Below are 16,452 nucleotides of genomic sequence, written 5' to 3' on the forward strand. Positions count from 1 at the left end.
TGAAGGACCTGGATACAGGTGAGGGCCTTTCACCTGACCAGGTAGCCGAGCTGCGCCGCACCACAGACCTCTCTCTCCGAGCTACCAAGCAGGCCGCCTCCGCCATGGGCAGGTCTATGGCGGCCATGGTGGTGACGGAGAGACATCTGTGGGTGAACCTGGCTGACATCGGGAAGGAAGAAAGCGGTTTTCTTCTCGATGCTCCAGTCTCGCCTTCTGAGCTTTTTGGTACCTCCGTCGAGATGGTGGTCGGGAAGTTCAGGGAGGCAAGGGCGCGCTCAGCGGCCTTTAAATCCTTCATTCCATGAAGGTCCAGATCCGAGCCCGAGCAACTCAGGGGTCCTGGCCCATCTCGATCTGAGGGTCGTAGAGTGGCGCAGAAGGCTAGTGTTGCGGCTCGCGCTCCTCCCCCGCCTAAGGGCAGGGGCAAGAGGAACCGCAGGTCACGGAGCGGTAAGCAGGGTCTGAGGGACGTGATTCGGACGAGGCAGCGTCCTCGCCCGGGTCAGAGCGGTAGGATGACCTAGTAGCTCCGGATGTTTTTAACCTCTGTTTTTAACCTCTGTTTTTTGTCCTCCCCTGCCTAATTCCCCTGTAGCCACCAGCTTTCCACCTGATCGAGGTTAGGTGGACGGTCTCTAACATAACAGTCTCCTTCCTGGACCTATGATGTTTTGGTTGGTTCTATGTTCATAGCAACCGCCTTACTGACGGTCCGGACCAGAAGGGGGCGCCCCGCAGCGGGACTCCAGTACAGGAGGGTGGGTGAGTACGTAACCCTTGCTCTACCTGTTTATGGACGTTATGTTGCTGGTGGTTATATGTCTACTAACAATCTCTGTGAGTTTCCTTTACAGTAGCTAGGTGGCCAAAGAATTGGCACAGCACTGCAGGGAATTCCATAGATGTCCGGCCAGGTCACCCTGAGGGGCCGCCTGGCCGCCTGGCGCATCCGGGGAGGTGGTGGTTACGGCAAGAAGCTCTGTATTTACTGCCTCAGGTGATGCTCCCCTCGCCTAGAAAAGAGGGTTGGAGCTCACCGCTCCCGTGCGATCCAGCGCCTCTGCAATGCTTGGGAACCTCTCTGTACACACGCTTGCCTGTGTACTTTCTCAAAGCCACATAGTGGTCAGTGTGCACGTTAACGCTTTTCGCACTGTCTGAAATCCACGTAAAATGGTAAGTGTGCACGCAAGACTCTGCGCACTTTCTGAAATCCACGTAAAGTGGTAAGTGTGCACGCAAGACTCTGCGCACTTTCTAAAATCCTGTATGGTAAGGGTTACGCGCTCCGCTTCGTTCCCTTTCTTGGGATGATTCGCCCCCGGTGTTCCTTGGGCTTCATCCAACCAGTGTGTATTTGTTATGCACCTCAAGCATCGCTTACCTCAACATGAGGGGCTGGGTGGACTCCCACATATTGTGGTTATCAGGTGGTAGGCTTCATAAGGCCTCCCTGATGGTGAGCTCCCACATACGGTGGTTGCCAGGTAGTAGGCCTCACCAGGCCTCCCTGGAGATTTGGCTCCCACATACTGTGCGTCTCCACTAAATAGCATATTGTGGTCCTTTCAGATAGTAGGCTTCTCCAGGTCTCTCTGAAGGTGAGCTCCCACGTTCTGTGGTCGCCAGGTAGTAGGCCTCACCAGGCCTCCCTGGAGATTTAGCTCCCACATACTATGCGTTTTCACGGGGTAGCATATTGTGTTTTTTTCAGATAGTAGGTTTCATCAGGTCTCTCTGAAGACGAGCTCCCACTTACTGTGGTTGCCAGGTAGTAGGCCTCACCAGGCCTCCCTGGAGATTTAGCTCCCACATACTGTGCGTCTCCTCTATATAGCATATTGTGGTTTTCAGATAGTAGGCTTCACCAGGTCTCTCTGAAGGTGAGCTCCCACGTTCGGTGGTCGCCAGGTAGTAGGCCTCACCAGGCCTCCCTGGAGATTTAGCTCCCACATACTATGTGTTTCCACGGAATAGCATGTTGTGGCTTTTTCAGATAGTAGGCTTAACCAGGTCTCTCTGAAGACGAGCTCCCACATACTGTGGTTGCCAGGTAGTAGGCCTCACCAGGCCTCCCTGGAGATTTAGCTCCCACAGGCTATGCGTTTCCACGGAAAGCATATTGTGGCTTTTTCGGATAGTAGGCTTCACCAGGTCTCTCTGAAGACGAGCTCCCACATACTGTGGTTGCCAGGTAGTAGGCCTCACCAGGCCTCCCTGGAGATTTAGCTCCCACATACTATGCGTTTCTACGGAAAAGCACATTGTGGTTTTCAGATAGTATTCTTCATCAGGTCTCTCTGAAGACGAGCTCCCACATACTGTGGTTGCCAGGTAGTAGTCCTCACCAGGCCTCCTTGGAGATTTAGCTCCCACATATTGTGCGTTCCACTAAATAGCACATTGTGGTTTTCAGATAGTAGGCTTCATCAGGTCTCTCTGAAGAAGAGCTCCCACATACTGTGGTTGCCAGGTAGTAGGCCTCACCAGGCCTCCCTGGAGATTTAGCTCCCACATACTGTGCGCTTCCTAAAAAACGAGCTCCCGCGATTTGTGGTTGTCAGGTAGTAGGCCTCACCAGGCCTCCCTGGAGTCGAGTTCCATATTGCTTTCAGTTTCCACTGAGGTGGTTATCTGGTAACAGATAGTAGGCCTCTCTAGGCCTCTCTGTAGGTGCACTCCCACATATTGTGGTTATCAGGTAGCAGGCTTCACAGGCCTCTCTGAATGTGAGCTCCCACATACTGTGGTTGTCAGGTAACCTTTCAGTACACACGCTTGCCTGTGTACTTTCTCAAATCCACATGGTGGTCAGTGTGCACGTTAACGCTTTGCGCACTGTCTGAAATCCACGTAAAGTGGTAAGTGTGCACGCAAGTCTCTGCGCACTTTCTGAAATCCACATAAAGTGGTAAGTGTGCACGCAAGACTCTGCGCACTTTCTAAAATCCTGTATGGTAAGGGTTACGCGCTCCGCTTCGTTCCCTTTCTTGGGATGATTCGCCCCGGTGTTCCTTGGGCTTCATCCAACCGGTGTGTACTTATTGTACACCCCAAGCCCCCTCAACTTGGGGGGGCTGTGTGGGCAATTCTCGGGTAGTTCAGCAGCGCTCCCCTTTTCTGAAAGGGTCACCTATGAGCATGCTGCTCGGAGCTCGGAGTCTTCCTCTCTTGGGAGACTGATTCCCGGTTCTTCAGAGCGCTCCAGTACCACATACTGTTTGAGACGCTCTGTGAGAGCAGGCATCCTGCTGAGGCAGGGGCTGAGGCCTCCAATTGCTCTGCTCCCGGGCCATTCTTCTACGAGCTGCTCTGACAGAGTTCCAGGAGAACCCCTCCTTAGAACAGTATTTGTAAATCCATGTTATGGTAAGTGTGCACGTCTTTGCGCACTTTCTGAAATCCACATTGTGGTAAGTTCGCACGCTAGTCTCTGCGTTCTTTCTAAAATCCCTAGATGGTAAGGGCTTCGCGCTGCTGCTTCGTGCCCTTTCTTGAGTTGGTTTAAGCCCCCTTCATCTTGGGCACCACTCCACCTAGGTATCCTCGGATACCTATCTAGAACAGGGCGCTGCTACTAGAGTGCTGTGGGGACAGCCCTTTCGGCAGGTTTTGCGAAAGCTAGCAGTAGCCCTTGTGTGACAGGCAAAGACTTGGTAGAGGAAAGTGCCAGGCTCTTAGCCATATCCCTTTAAAGGAATCTCTGTGATTCCAAGCCTTTAGCTCTACCCCGGGCCAGGGCCCTACAGGATAAGTTGGGTATGTAGCTTAGGCCTTTGGCCGTAAGGGATAAAGTCATAAGGCAGCCGTTAGACCGTCCCAGGGGCGACTTCCGGTGAAGAGAAAAGCGGTAGAGTTGGTACTTAGTGTTTGCCATGATTCTGGTCTGCACTCCCCTCAGCATGGCGGCGTGGCTATATTGTTCCCCATAGTGTCCCCTCAGAGGACGCAGTTCGAAGTTCCCTTGAAAGGGAACGTCTCAGGTTACGAATGTAACCATGGTTCCCTGAGAGGGAACGAGACACTGCGTCCTCTAGCTCCCTGCCATGCTTCGGACGCAAGCTTCACGAAGAAGATAGTGACGGGTCCTACGGGCGCGTATTTATAGTCGTGCTGGTAGTGACGTCAGAGGCTGTCGCTGGCCAACACGTTGGCGTTTTTCAAAGTATGCTTCAGACACGGGTCACGACGAGGTGTTCCCCATAGTGTCCCGTCAGAGGACTCTGTCTCGTTCCCTCTCAGGGAACCATGGTTACATTCGTAACTGAGACGTTTTTCTTTTATGCCAAAAATCATTAGGATATTAAGTAAAGATCATGTTCCATGAATATATTTTGTAAATTTCCTACTGTGAATATATCAAAGCTTAACTTTTGATTAGTAATATGCATAGCTAAAGTCTTAATTTGGAAAACTTTAAAGATGATTTTCTCAGTATTTAGATTTTTTTTTTTTTTTTTGCACCCTTAGATTCCAGATTTTCAAATAGTTGTATCTTGGCCAAATATTGTCCTCCTAACAAACTATATATCACTATATATAAACTATATATAGAAAGCTTATTTATTCAGCTTTCAGATGATGTATATATCTCAATTTCGACAATACACTGAAGATTTGAAAATAATTATAAATAAACTATTTTCAATCACAGTATTTATTTTTTTTTCTCAGAAAGATGCAGTGGTAACCTTAACATTTTATCCTAAGATTAAAAATTTTTTAATGGTCTAAAGCAGAAGAGTTTAAAAATTCTGAAAATCTTTTAGAGCTCATAATTTGTTTAAAAAATAGAACATATTGCACATTAATGAATAAATCAGTATATATAAAATAATTTAATTTAAGAGTCGTGTTTGTGATTTTTTTTTCTTTTCATGTAAGCTATATCTTCTGACCTTTAAATCAAAACATTATTTTATGACATCAATTACTGCTTTATTTAATCAGAAAAAAAATCTTAATTTTATTAGAAGTAGGCCAACAAGTAGGCAAAAAAGTTGCTATATGTCAAAGAATTTGTCTTTTTTTGATCAGTTTTAACAAGTCAGTTGAAATGAGTAGAACAGACAGGTGTTCGTACATAACTTTCAATATTTATTGCACATTAACAGACAGCAAGAGTCTGTCCTGCACTTCAAGTATTATCTTTGTAAGAAAAGTGATTTTGGCCACTAGCTTTGTAGATGCGTGTGTCATTGTGAGATGCTTCATTAAATTAGAGTTGCTTACAACGGATGTCGACAAAATCTTCGTTCCTGGACATAATGTACACATTACGTGCACGTTCTTGCCTTTGACCACAATGAATTTGAAGTAGTGCTTATATCTCCAACTTGAAAATGACAACTTTTCATCGGAATGCTCCTGACTCGCCATCTCTGCTGCTGCTGTGAATCGCTGTTTAGCCGTTGCGTGTGTGTGACGCCACTGGCGCGTGTGCTGGCCTGTGTGTAAAAACACTGGCTCTGATTGGCTACCATGAAACACATGACTTTGCCTTAGCCAATCATAATCGCTTATCTCGTTATTAACCCACCTCCTCACTAGCTGTGTGAGCCAGGGGTGCTTTGGGATCACAGTTTATTCAATCAATGCATAGTAACGCGTCGCATTTAACGTCCAGTAACGTTAACGGCGTTGTAACGATGGGAAAAGTAATTAATTAGATTACCCCGTTACTGAAAAAATAACGTTGTTACCTAACGCCGTTCTTTTAAACGGCGTTATTCCAAACACTGGTGTTTATATGCACTAGTTTTTGTAAAATGCACCACAGCACCAGTTGAATCAGGTTGAGAGAGTAATCAGATTCAAGAGTTTACATTTCCTGTTGATTTGATTATTTCAGGTCTAAACCATCTCTTTTAATCAGATTGAATTGCATTTGGATTGATTTAGGTGCTTGCATGAAGAGTTTTCAGTCTTACCCTCAGCTCCTCTTGTTGCTGTCGAAGTGCTTCATACTCAATAGTCGGCTGGGCCAGCTGAGTGAAGGTAGTCCTCGTCTCCTGCAGCCATGGCCAGAGTTCATCGTGTGTCTCCCAGAACTGGCAGGCCAGAGAATGAGCTCTCTCCAGCTGCAGACAGCGCTCCGAATTCAGCTGACTAACCACACTGTATTTCTCGGACAAAGCCTGGAGCTTCACCTGTATGACACCATAGTGTTTTGAGTCCTAAAACTCTACTGTTCACAATTTAGGCTCAGTTTTTTTATACATTTTCTTTTATTTACCCTTAATGCCTGCTTCTCTGCCTCATCTTTGTTGTTCATAATGGCCTCGCCGGTCTTCACGATGCCATCCACGGCATCTTTATGTCTCATAATGTCCATGGAGAAGATCTGGAGGAGAAAGTGTGCTTTAGGCAATGTGCGCTACAGTGTGTTTCTGTGATTCTGGGACAACGCAGGTTAGAGACAACCACATGAACACACGACTGACCTTCTGAGCCTGCAGTTGAGCTGTGGTCTGCTCCGGCTCAAGCCTGACGTCCCCAAGGCAAGACAATTTCCTCTCTGCCTCCGTCAGCCACTCCAGCTCAAAGGTGGCTGCCTGCTCAAACTGCACATCAGGAACAAAGCATTCACACACTGTACATATCACATTTCTATTCACCACACAGTATTTCATGCAATTAAGCTTAGATTAATGTCATATAATTTAAGACACATAAATAAATAATAAAATAAATAAATAACAATTATTACATTGAGTACCAAATTTTTACTATGTAGATATATCATTTAAATTTTCACAATGAACAGCTTCTTCTCCAGTCCACCCAGAGAATTAATGGAAAAAAAATCATGCCATAGAGAAATTCACACATCTTTGAGTGCATTAACATGATTCCCTCATTTACATAACAAAACATATTGAATATCCAGGCAAATGAAGACAGATTGTTACTTGTTTTACAAGAAAAGAAATTAGCCTATCTGGTAATTTGCATATATAAGTCTGAAAACAGCATGTTTCATTCTAAGAGCACATAATGTTCATGAAGAAATTAAGATTTTGGTTTAACAAACACTGACATTATAACTGGACTTACAAAGTCACAAAAATGCATATTGTTTCTCTTTATAATAACCAAATGACCAAACTTAATAATAATAATTCAGATGTGTAATATATTTACCTTACATATTTTTTTTACAAAACTAGGCAAGTCAGCTATGCATAAATTCATTAAGTCTTCTCACAGCACAAAGAGACTAATGTGATGCAAATGTAAACAATCTGGGTCACACTCCATTAGTTTATTATGTTAATACCATCAAGGCAGCTCAAGAGGATAAATTAAGTTTGAATGAATATAAAGCACTAAGAATTAGCACTACAATGAATCCAGTCACCCTTGGCAGCAATCACAGGAGTTGCATTGTTTGAATGCTTCAACAAACTTCATTGTGAATCTTCCTAATAGAAGGGTGGTGTTATTTTCTCAAGCAGCTGAGAACCACTGTACCTGCTGGGATTTTAAGATGGCAGCTCCAGTCTGGTCTACATGCTGTGTAATGACATCACTGGCCGTTCTGTAGCGCTCGTTGTCATCTGTGACCATCCTGTCCAAACCTTCTCTTGCTCGCCATGGGACGAGTTCCAGCAGAGCGCTGCTTACTTCATTAAGAGAGTCAACCACTGGCTTCTGATCCTTAACCTCCTTCATCAGTGTCTGGATGTAAAGTAAAGCAGTCATACAGCAACCAAATCTGACAATATTTGAATACTGAAATCATAAACATTCCATTTTAAACATACTTTAAATACTGACATTTCTTTACTAATTAAATATTTGTTTCTGGTAACAATTTACAGTGTCCTTGTTATATACTTACTAGAGTAATAACAGTAAATTATGCTAATATCAAGCAACTAAACATAAAAAAGTATGTGTTAAAGGGGTCATATGATGAGGTTAAAATTTTTCCTTTCTCTTTGAAGTGTTACAAGCTTTTTGTGCATGAAGAAGATCTGTAAAGTTGCAAAGACTAAAGTCTCAAATAAGAAAAAAAATATTATATAGAAAGAGATATTCTTTATCAAAGTTAAGACTCTAACACCCCCCCCCCCAAATGGCTCATTCAAACACGTCCCCACAAGTCTATGTCACTATGTGAAAATATTTGCGTAATGCCACCCAAATGTTCATGCAAAGAAAGAAGGCGTGGTTTCAGTAACCCCAGTTAATGTTGAAGCAGTCATGTCAGGGAGATGCTACCAAGATGAAAGCAAAAGCATTTTATTTGGCCTTCCAAAAGTAGAGGCATTTAGGAATCTTTAAGATTACGATTACGGAAAGGGGCGTTACATTTCTGACAAGTGCTTGTGGTGTTTGGCCAATCACAGTTCACTGGTTCAGCTAGCCAATCAGCGCAGACTGTGCTTGTCAGAATTAGGAAATTTGTAGAAAACGATGCGTATTAGAAGGGCCTGCAATATTCTACAATATTTGAAAAATAATGTGTTTTTGAACATTAAAGCCTGTCATCATATTCTGTTACACCAAATACACAAAATAATGATCTATAAAAAAGCATCATATGACCCCAACTCAGTACTTATTTGTGTAATTACACTGTCACAATGATGTCTTAAAATACAATGCACTGTAAACTCATAACCATTTTCCAAAATTAAACTGTATTACTTTTTAAGCCCTTTCACATATACAGTCTTTTCCGGAAAATGACCGGTAAATTGCCGTAAAGAGATGATGGTAAATTCGTTCCGGCAATTTACCATTATGAGAAGTTGTAACATTACCAGTAAATTGACGGATTTCTGCTTTGTGTGAATGCAGAAGGAAAATTACCGGTATGAGCATGTACGAGTTCAGAACGCGGTGACGTAAGACGTCTACTCCAGGCCAATCATATCAATGTTACGCATTCAAGCACTGTTTACATAAATAAAATAAATGTCATCCAACTGGAGCGACAGTGAAATTAAAGCGCTTCTCCATTACATGGTAATTACTTTTGCCGGTGCCTTGCACCATCTTTTGAACGCAGAACTGTTCATCTGCGCTGATGGTACATAGACTATTTGATATGAATTTGGATCAACATAGGCTACATTTGTGAACGCACATTTTCTGCAATGTCGCGCGTATACAGACTGCAATTTACAATCGTAACTTCATTGTACTATTACTCATTTCAAGCCGAATTTCACTAAATTGGTCAGCTCCCGACACCATCAGGTGTTTTATTAATGGTGAGTATTATTATTTATATATTTATTTCAGTTAATGTAATCAATTAGATATCATAATATTTAGGCTATGGTATATTATAGAGCTGGTTGGTTTGTATCGGTGACATAATATGAAATGATATGCGTGCGGCCTGTGAGTTTCGCTCTTGGACCATGGTGCGGCCCAGTGAAAAAAAAAATGTTGAGAACAACTGCTCTAAACAGTGGCTTGAATTCAGAGGAACCGAGGAGGACGCGTGTGATGAAGCATGTCAAGTCAGTAGGCGAACACTGAGGCACCAACTTTTTTTAGCTGCAGATATACCCTCGGATGCTAGCGACAACAGCCAACATTTTATCTCCTATAGTACAGTATTTTGGTTTGTAGTCGTCTATTACGACGTCTCTGTAACAAAAGCAGTTGCATGAATGCAAAAGTTTGAAACAAAAATACTGACCGCATATACCCCTTGCTTCATGCACAGCTGTTTAGAGGTTAATGATGTCATAGAATATACTGGTATTTTGGAATGGATGTGTGAATGGTGCTTTTCCGAAAAAAAATAATGTCGTTGACTGTGTGAACAGCGCATTTTTGAATTTACCGGTAAATTCTGGTATTTACTGGTATTACTGTGTGAAAGGGGCTACTATCAAACGGATAGTTCTGGTCCTTGATTCTGATTGGTTGAGCCATGTTCTAAGCTGTTGTAAATAACACTACAAACATACACCTTTGTTTACTTCTGTGTGTTGTTTGGCAACCACTTTGTTGGAACCACAACTGTTTCTGAGGAACTACATTGCTTGGTGGAAGAATACAGTTTTTATTTATATCATTACACTTTATTTGCTCTGCTTTATTCTGTGAAACCTTGTATATTGAATAACCATTTTATAAAAGCAACAAGCACTATGAAGCCGTGGTTTACAGTGAATTTATAACAGCTTCTCGTCCCACCTAACAATGTACCTTAGCTGTTATAAATTCACTGTAAACCATGGCTTCACAGTGCTTGTTGCTTTTATAAAACGGTTACTCCATATACATAGTAAGGTTTCACAGAATAAAACAGAGCAATTTTGTAAATATCTACTGTTTTGTTCAGTTTTGAATGAAATGGTATAATGAACTTGATACCACTAACTCAATATAATTTATATAAAAAATATGAATCTGTAACATTATGCAATTGTAGATTAGATGCATTCATGGCATCTCTGAGTGCTGTTAAACAGATCACATGAACACATCTAATTGCCACTTCAGATGCAGCTTCTGTGCAAGCTCTGCAGTACAAAGATGGATTTTGTTGATATTGATTTAATTTGATTGGAAAAAATTACTTATTCTTATTCTTAAACTGTATTTTTTAGCATATTTTAGAATTGTCAGGTAATAAAGAGAGCATGCATTTAAAATGGTAAGAAAAGTCAAGTTTTTTCAGTTTTTATTCTGGCTTCAACAAATCATGCAAAGGGTGACCATTTTGGTGTTATAGAAATGCCCTTATGAAAAATAACCATGGTTTTATTATAGTAAAACTGTAGTAACCCATTGTTTTTTGGCGTATTGACTACCATTTGTATAACCACAGATTTACTACAAATACCATGGTTAAACTATGGTTAATATAGCAAAACCATGGTTAATTTGTGGTTACCATGGTTTAACTATAGTAACCATGTTTATTTTTTTGGTTTATTTTCGTAAGGGTGTAACACCCTAATCAACACAAGCCGAAGAAGAAAACCACTTCATTGGAGTTACACTGGATTTTAACATTTTTACAGAGCTATAAAATTAAATTTTATTGGATTTCTGGCAAATATACACACAGTGAGGGGGATACTTACAAAACTCTGTTTATTTGGTACTTTATGTACCTAGCAGAAATGCTTGAGATCTCATTATTTATTTATTTTTTCCTATGGGTTAAAATACAGCTGCAGCACTAACACTTACTTTCTGCCTCTCTTGTAAGCAATTGAGCTGCTCTCCGACCGGCTCTTGAGCTTTAAACATGGCCAACTCAGACTCTACCTTCTCCAACCAGGAGATCAGCTCCTTGTGAGTGTTTTGCAGTTTAGTGGCAAGAGACAGGGCTTTGTCCAGAGTCTTTGAAACATTGTTGCTCATTGTGTTGATCTCTGAATACCTCGTCTTTATTCCATCTAGTTTACCTTGGATGACGACAACCTCATCGCCTGAATGAAAGTGCACACACACACACACACACACACACACACAATACAGACATTCATACAGTTTCAGAGCATAGAAAACATTTAATTTAACAGGAAACCTTTAAAATGTTGGTTATGCAAATAATAATAAAAATCATTAGAATAATAATAATAAATTGTCATAGCATTTGTTACATAATCAAATTGCAATAGAACTATTCAAATATCAATCAGTTAGTTATGTTTTTATTATTATTTTTTTTTTCTTTATCTCACCTGTGGTCTGTTTCAGTAGTTCTAACCCATTAAGGATGGCCTGTTCAATATTTTGTTTCCTCAACCCAATGTCCTCATGAAGAGCCTGGACATTGAAACATACATCAGTCACAAGCATCTTCTGACAGAGTAATAAAAAATCATCCCACACCACTGAGGACAAAGAAATTAAATGAACAAAACAGGGAAAGGAAGCCTTAAGAGGAGGAGCGTGTTAAGTACCAGCTGCTCAGCATGATGTTTAGCAAGCACGGCCGTCGTGTAGTCTCGGATCGAGACTTCGCTCAGTTTGCCGTGCACTTCATCAAGCCATGTCATTAGGGCCACTTCGTCCTCCCCAAAGAGCTGTGCATTAGCCAGGGCCTGCCGCAATAACTCGGCCTTCTGGCGGTAATGCTCCTGCAGCTCGATATAGCTGCTGTGCATGGTATCGAGCTTTGCCTGCACCAGCTCCTTGTCATCCACACAGCTGACTGTCCGTAAAGACTGGCCCAGACTCATGGCCTGGTACAAGATCTTACCACGGCCCAAAACCTCCTCCTCTAAAGCCTGATTACCATGGAAGTCACAGGACCAGTGGGAAGAAACCATAATAACAGAAAAAGAATGGGTCAAATGAGAACACAAGGAAGAACAACAGAAATGCAGGGAAAATAGGCAATGGATAAAAATAAATTAAATTAAAACGCGATGGATAACGAAACTAAACATGGGACTATGCCGTTGTTACAGATGGTTCTGTACCTTATGCTGAGAAATTTGCTCCTCCAACTTGGACGTCTGGGTGCCAATGGGCTCTGAGTTGGCTAGTCTTTTTTCAGTAGCTGTCAGCCACTCCGTCCAAGGCTCAAGGGTCTCATGAAATTGCTGTGCCACCACCAAAATATTCTCCAACTGCTTTTGCCTGCCAAGATCATCGCAGTTAGTTTTATTGCTGGACATGATTGCGTTTAATTATACTGTGCCACGACATATGCTAAAACACAGTCCTGTACCCAAGAATAAGACAAATGATATCTTATAAACAGAGCTGGAAAATAAGAGCTAAAACAAGATTTGTCCACCAAAGCAGTTTTTTTATTTATTTATTTTTTTCAATCAAAATGATAATAGCCTATTCATATTTGGCTTGCCAACAATGAACATGTCATTTCCAAAATGTAGCAACAGATTTGCGGTAAGTTTTACCTGTTGTCAGCTTTCTTAAGTAGGTCGTCCCACCTTTGGCCCAGGCATTCAATCTCTCTCATAATCTTCTCCTTATCAAAATTATCAGCTAAGTTGGTCACCTTCCGTCCCTCCGTCTTAATCAGCTCCACCGTGGCTCTCCTGTCATCCAGCAGTCTCTGCAGAAGCTAGACAGAGCAAGCAGAAACAATACAGTCGTAAAACAAAAAGACAGATTTCACACTAGTGAACTAATTCTAAGCATTTCGGCAATCATACCTTCTGCTCTTGTATCTGTGCTTTCACCACTTTGAATTCTGCTGATGGAGGCTTCTGATTGGCCACCAGCTCCTCTGTGTCCGTGAGCCAGCTGAGAAGGGACTCCAGTGCATCCTGGAACCTGCCACAGTGCAGCAGGGCTTCATGAAGCTGTGCAGATCGCTCTGCAACCTGAGATCACAAATACAGAAGTGTTAAGGAAACTACCTTTAAACTATAGCTTGGCACGTTAGAAATGTCTCAGTTTGTTAGTGTAGCATCTCACACTACACCACTTTTTGTAATAAAAGTTCAATATTGGAAACGCTACACTATTTTACAGACTATTACTTAACTACTGAAAAGGTAATAACATCACAATTGGGTAGTTACTCACCAACACTGGCAAACATTATGATTGTTATAAAAAAATTATGAGCATTCCAGAGTGCAGTGGACAAAGAAATCAAACGATTCATACATGATATTGCACCTCTTCAACTGAATTGTAAACCGTTTTTGAAACTAGATCAAGTCTGGGTCTTACTTTTTTGTTGAGGGTGTTCCATCTGGTGTTGACCTCCTCTAGATCCTGATCAAGTTTTATCAAGTTTGTGCCTTTGGTGGCATTTTGGATCAGTGCCTGGCCCAGAATGTTCAACTCCTGCAATTGGCTCTGCAGCGACTCAGTGACGTCCCTTTGGAAAACCTGTATGTGATAAATACAGAACAACACTGAAAACCCATAGGAAAATGTATGCCATTCAATCGTCACAATATTCAAGCAATCATTGAAGTCACTCTTCCAAAGCTAAGAACATTTCATTTAGTTTTCAGCATTGGTTCTTAGTTAAGAATCAAATTTGTCTAAGATGTTTCTCTTAAAATTCATTAGCAGATAGCAGAAGGCTTGTTGAGATCCAGTAAGAGGACCAAGCTACTAAATAAATAAATTTAGCACACAGTAGCTGGTACTACAATCCTATTAAGGGGACCAACATCCAAAACATATGCTAGAGGCCAGCTTTGTTGGTCTTTTCAGCAGGATAACTAGATATGTTGAGGCCAGCAGCCTTATAAGGTGATGCTCTTCCACTGAAATGGCAATATGTGTACTCTAACGTGAGTCAACTGGTTGTTGTGAGAGACTGTGGCTCAGTTACAGCCAGCTGTGCACAATCACTGACCAGCAATCACGATAAACCTAATTCAGCTTTCTCCTAATCTGATAAAGTCTGAATGGCACTAGCCAGCCTCCCAGGAAAAACTAATCAAACGAACAACATTCACCGGCTATTTTGGGGTACCTGAGTGGAAGGCAAAGCCACAAGTTCCATCTTCGAACATTCGGCTATTGATGTTAATAAACTCTCTATGTCTTCATCGTCCACTTGTTTTCTTCCATTGGAGAAGCCTGCCTCTCTTTCAACTAACAACAAGAAATCCTCTAAGTCTGCCATTTTGGAGTCTGTAACTTTTTGCTCGCATTCATAACACTTTTCGTCCTTGGTTACATGTTGTTCTAGATTCTGCCGGCGATGTGGAAGAGTCTTTGGTTCTGTCACCAAAACACAGAGGAGCTCACAGTCATTCTGCAAACAAGCGTCTTCAAGAAGTTCAGCTGTGGGTAATTCCTCATATCCTGAGAATGTTGTGGAGTTGTGTGATTTACTACTTGACTCTGCCAGTGTCCTGACATTTATATCTGGACAATCGCTATTGGAAGCAGTGCGCTGACCCAAACTGAGGTCTGAGTTGTAGGTATTATTACGTTGTTGGCTTCCAAGCATAGATGCATCTGTGTAATACAGCGGAGTGGGTAATCTGTCTCTCATTGGGGAGAAGGGGAACTCTTCCTGACCGGAGCTGAGGGAACACCCAGGCTTGAGGTTGCCAGATACTTGCACCCCCTCAACAGAAGAAAGGCTTCTTGTGCCAGGCCCAGGTTGCCTCTGGGCTCGTGCGTTTCGCTGTTCTCTCTCCACAGTGGGACTACACAGACCCGAGTCACCTTCTGAGGTAAGAGAGTTCGTCATACTGCTTCCTCTTCCTCCTCGACCCAACCCGTGTTGGGCCGTTCCGTCATTGCACAGCGTTCCACTGCAGCTGCCGTACTCGCTGAGGTTTGCGGGGGCGAAGGCCCGCCAGGAACGGCGGTGCTGAGCAGGCTCGATTTTCTCGCTTTCTGGCTGTGGCTTACACAGCATGGTGTCTGCACCACGGATAATATCTCCATTAAGCTTCAAGCCATCGAACATGACCCGCTCATCCAAATGCACCCCCTCCCTACTGCGGAGCTCAAAGGCACTGGAGGAGGCCAAGACGCCGTTCCCACAGAGTGTGCTTATGTCCAGGTTGCGATGGCTATATGGTAAAGTGCCAACTAAGTGCCTTGAGGCCAGGCTGCCCTTAGAGCCTGTGTCGATTTGCTCGTTCAGACGCACTGTGTCATAAATGGACCTCTGGGGAACGTAACAGTCATCGATGTTGAGGTCCTCCTCCTCTCCTTTGCCCACACAAGAAGGGTTCTGCCGCAAACAGTCTGGTCTACTCAGTGGTTTGCCCATTATGACAATCACTTACAAATGGCTTATAACAATGAGGTAAAGCTTTTCAGTGCAACGACCCTTAACAGACATGAAAACATCAAAGAAACTTTTAAAAAGCTATAGGGGTCTTTACTTTTGCAAATCACTAGGAAACACTTCAGGCTAAAGAAGACATAATGGAATAAATACAGCCGTAAAGATTTTTTTAAGAATATGTGCATGAATAGACTGTTTAAAACCTAAAATTACAATACCACAAAAACACTATTTATTTATTTTATAGAGGTGGTGAAAATAAAGTTAATGAAATCATTTTCTTTCTTTTTTTTTGTTATTTCTAATATACATCACTTCTTCCTCTTATACATCCTTTTCCAAAATGACAATCCTGCAGCTTTGCATTTCTCCCCATTGTCACAACTTGTCATTGTTGCTTGTTTCCTTAGTTCTTTATAAGTCCATCAGGGACGTCATCCAGTGTAAAAAAAGGAATTTTAGAATTTCCTGAGAAATCCCGTACAGTTATCCACACAGAGGTATCTCGTATGCATAATGCTGGCATATCCTGATACAAATCCTCAAATCTGGGAAAACAAAGCCACAAGCTCCAGGAGAAACAAAAAGCAGCTCCTGCTTCTCTTGTGGTCCAACCGGCAATGACAGACACCCTCCTGGCACAGGGCTCAAGGCCCCGCCCCCCTCACATTATTCAGGCAACATCTGCCACAGCTCCATTTGTGCGTTGGCCGGATCATTCTGATTGGTAGACGCTTGACCCTCTTTTAATTCTCCCCTTCTGTCTCCATGTC

The 16,452-nt window shown here is 42.6% G+C and overlaps 1 protein-coding gene across 1 annotated transcript in view; it reads right to left on the reverse strand.

Annotated features, from left to right (window-relative positions):
• LOC132157469 (dystonin-like) overlaps positions 1 to 16,452 on the reverse strand; it is a 199,244-nt gene that overhangs the window by 33,241 nt on the left and 149,551 nt on the right. The window contains exons 62-72 of the mRNA XM_059566826.1: positions 13,642 to 13,803; positions 13,116 to 13,286; positions 12,858 to 13,024; positions 12,414 to 12,573; positions 11,892 to 12,218; positions 11,670 to 11,754; positions 11,173 to 11,414; positions 7,477 to 7,683; positions 6,447 to 6,566; positions 6,239 to 6,346; positions 5,934 to 6,152 (exon numbers count right to left, since the gene is read on the reverse strand). Of these exons, the coding sequence (XP_059422809.1) occupies positions 5,934 to 6,152; positions 6,239 to 6,346; positions 6,447 to 6,566; positions 7,477 to 7,683; positions 11,173 to 11,414; positions 11,670 to 11,754; positions 11,892 to 12,218; positions 12,414 to 12,573; positions 12,858 to 13,024; positions 13,116 to 13,286; positions 13,642 to 13,803 (1,968 nt within the window). The remainder of the gene's footprint in view (positions 1 to 5,933; positions 6,153 to 6,238; positions 6,347 to 6,446; positions 6,567 to 7,476; positions 7,684 to 11,172; positions 11,415 to 11,669; positions 11,755 to 11,891; positions 12,219 to 12,413; positions 12,574 to 12,857; positions 13,025 to 13,115; positions 13,287 to 13,641; positions 13,804 to 16,452) is intronic.

The sequence above is a fragment of the Carassius carassius genome, chromosome 14, assembly GCF_963082965.1.
Source record: "Carassius carassius chromosome 14, fCarCar2.1, whole genome shotgun sequence".
Classification (NCBI taxonomy): domain Eukaryota; kingdom Metazoa; phylum Chordata; class Actinopteri; order Cypriniformes; family Cyprinidae; genus Carassius; species Carassius carassius.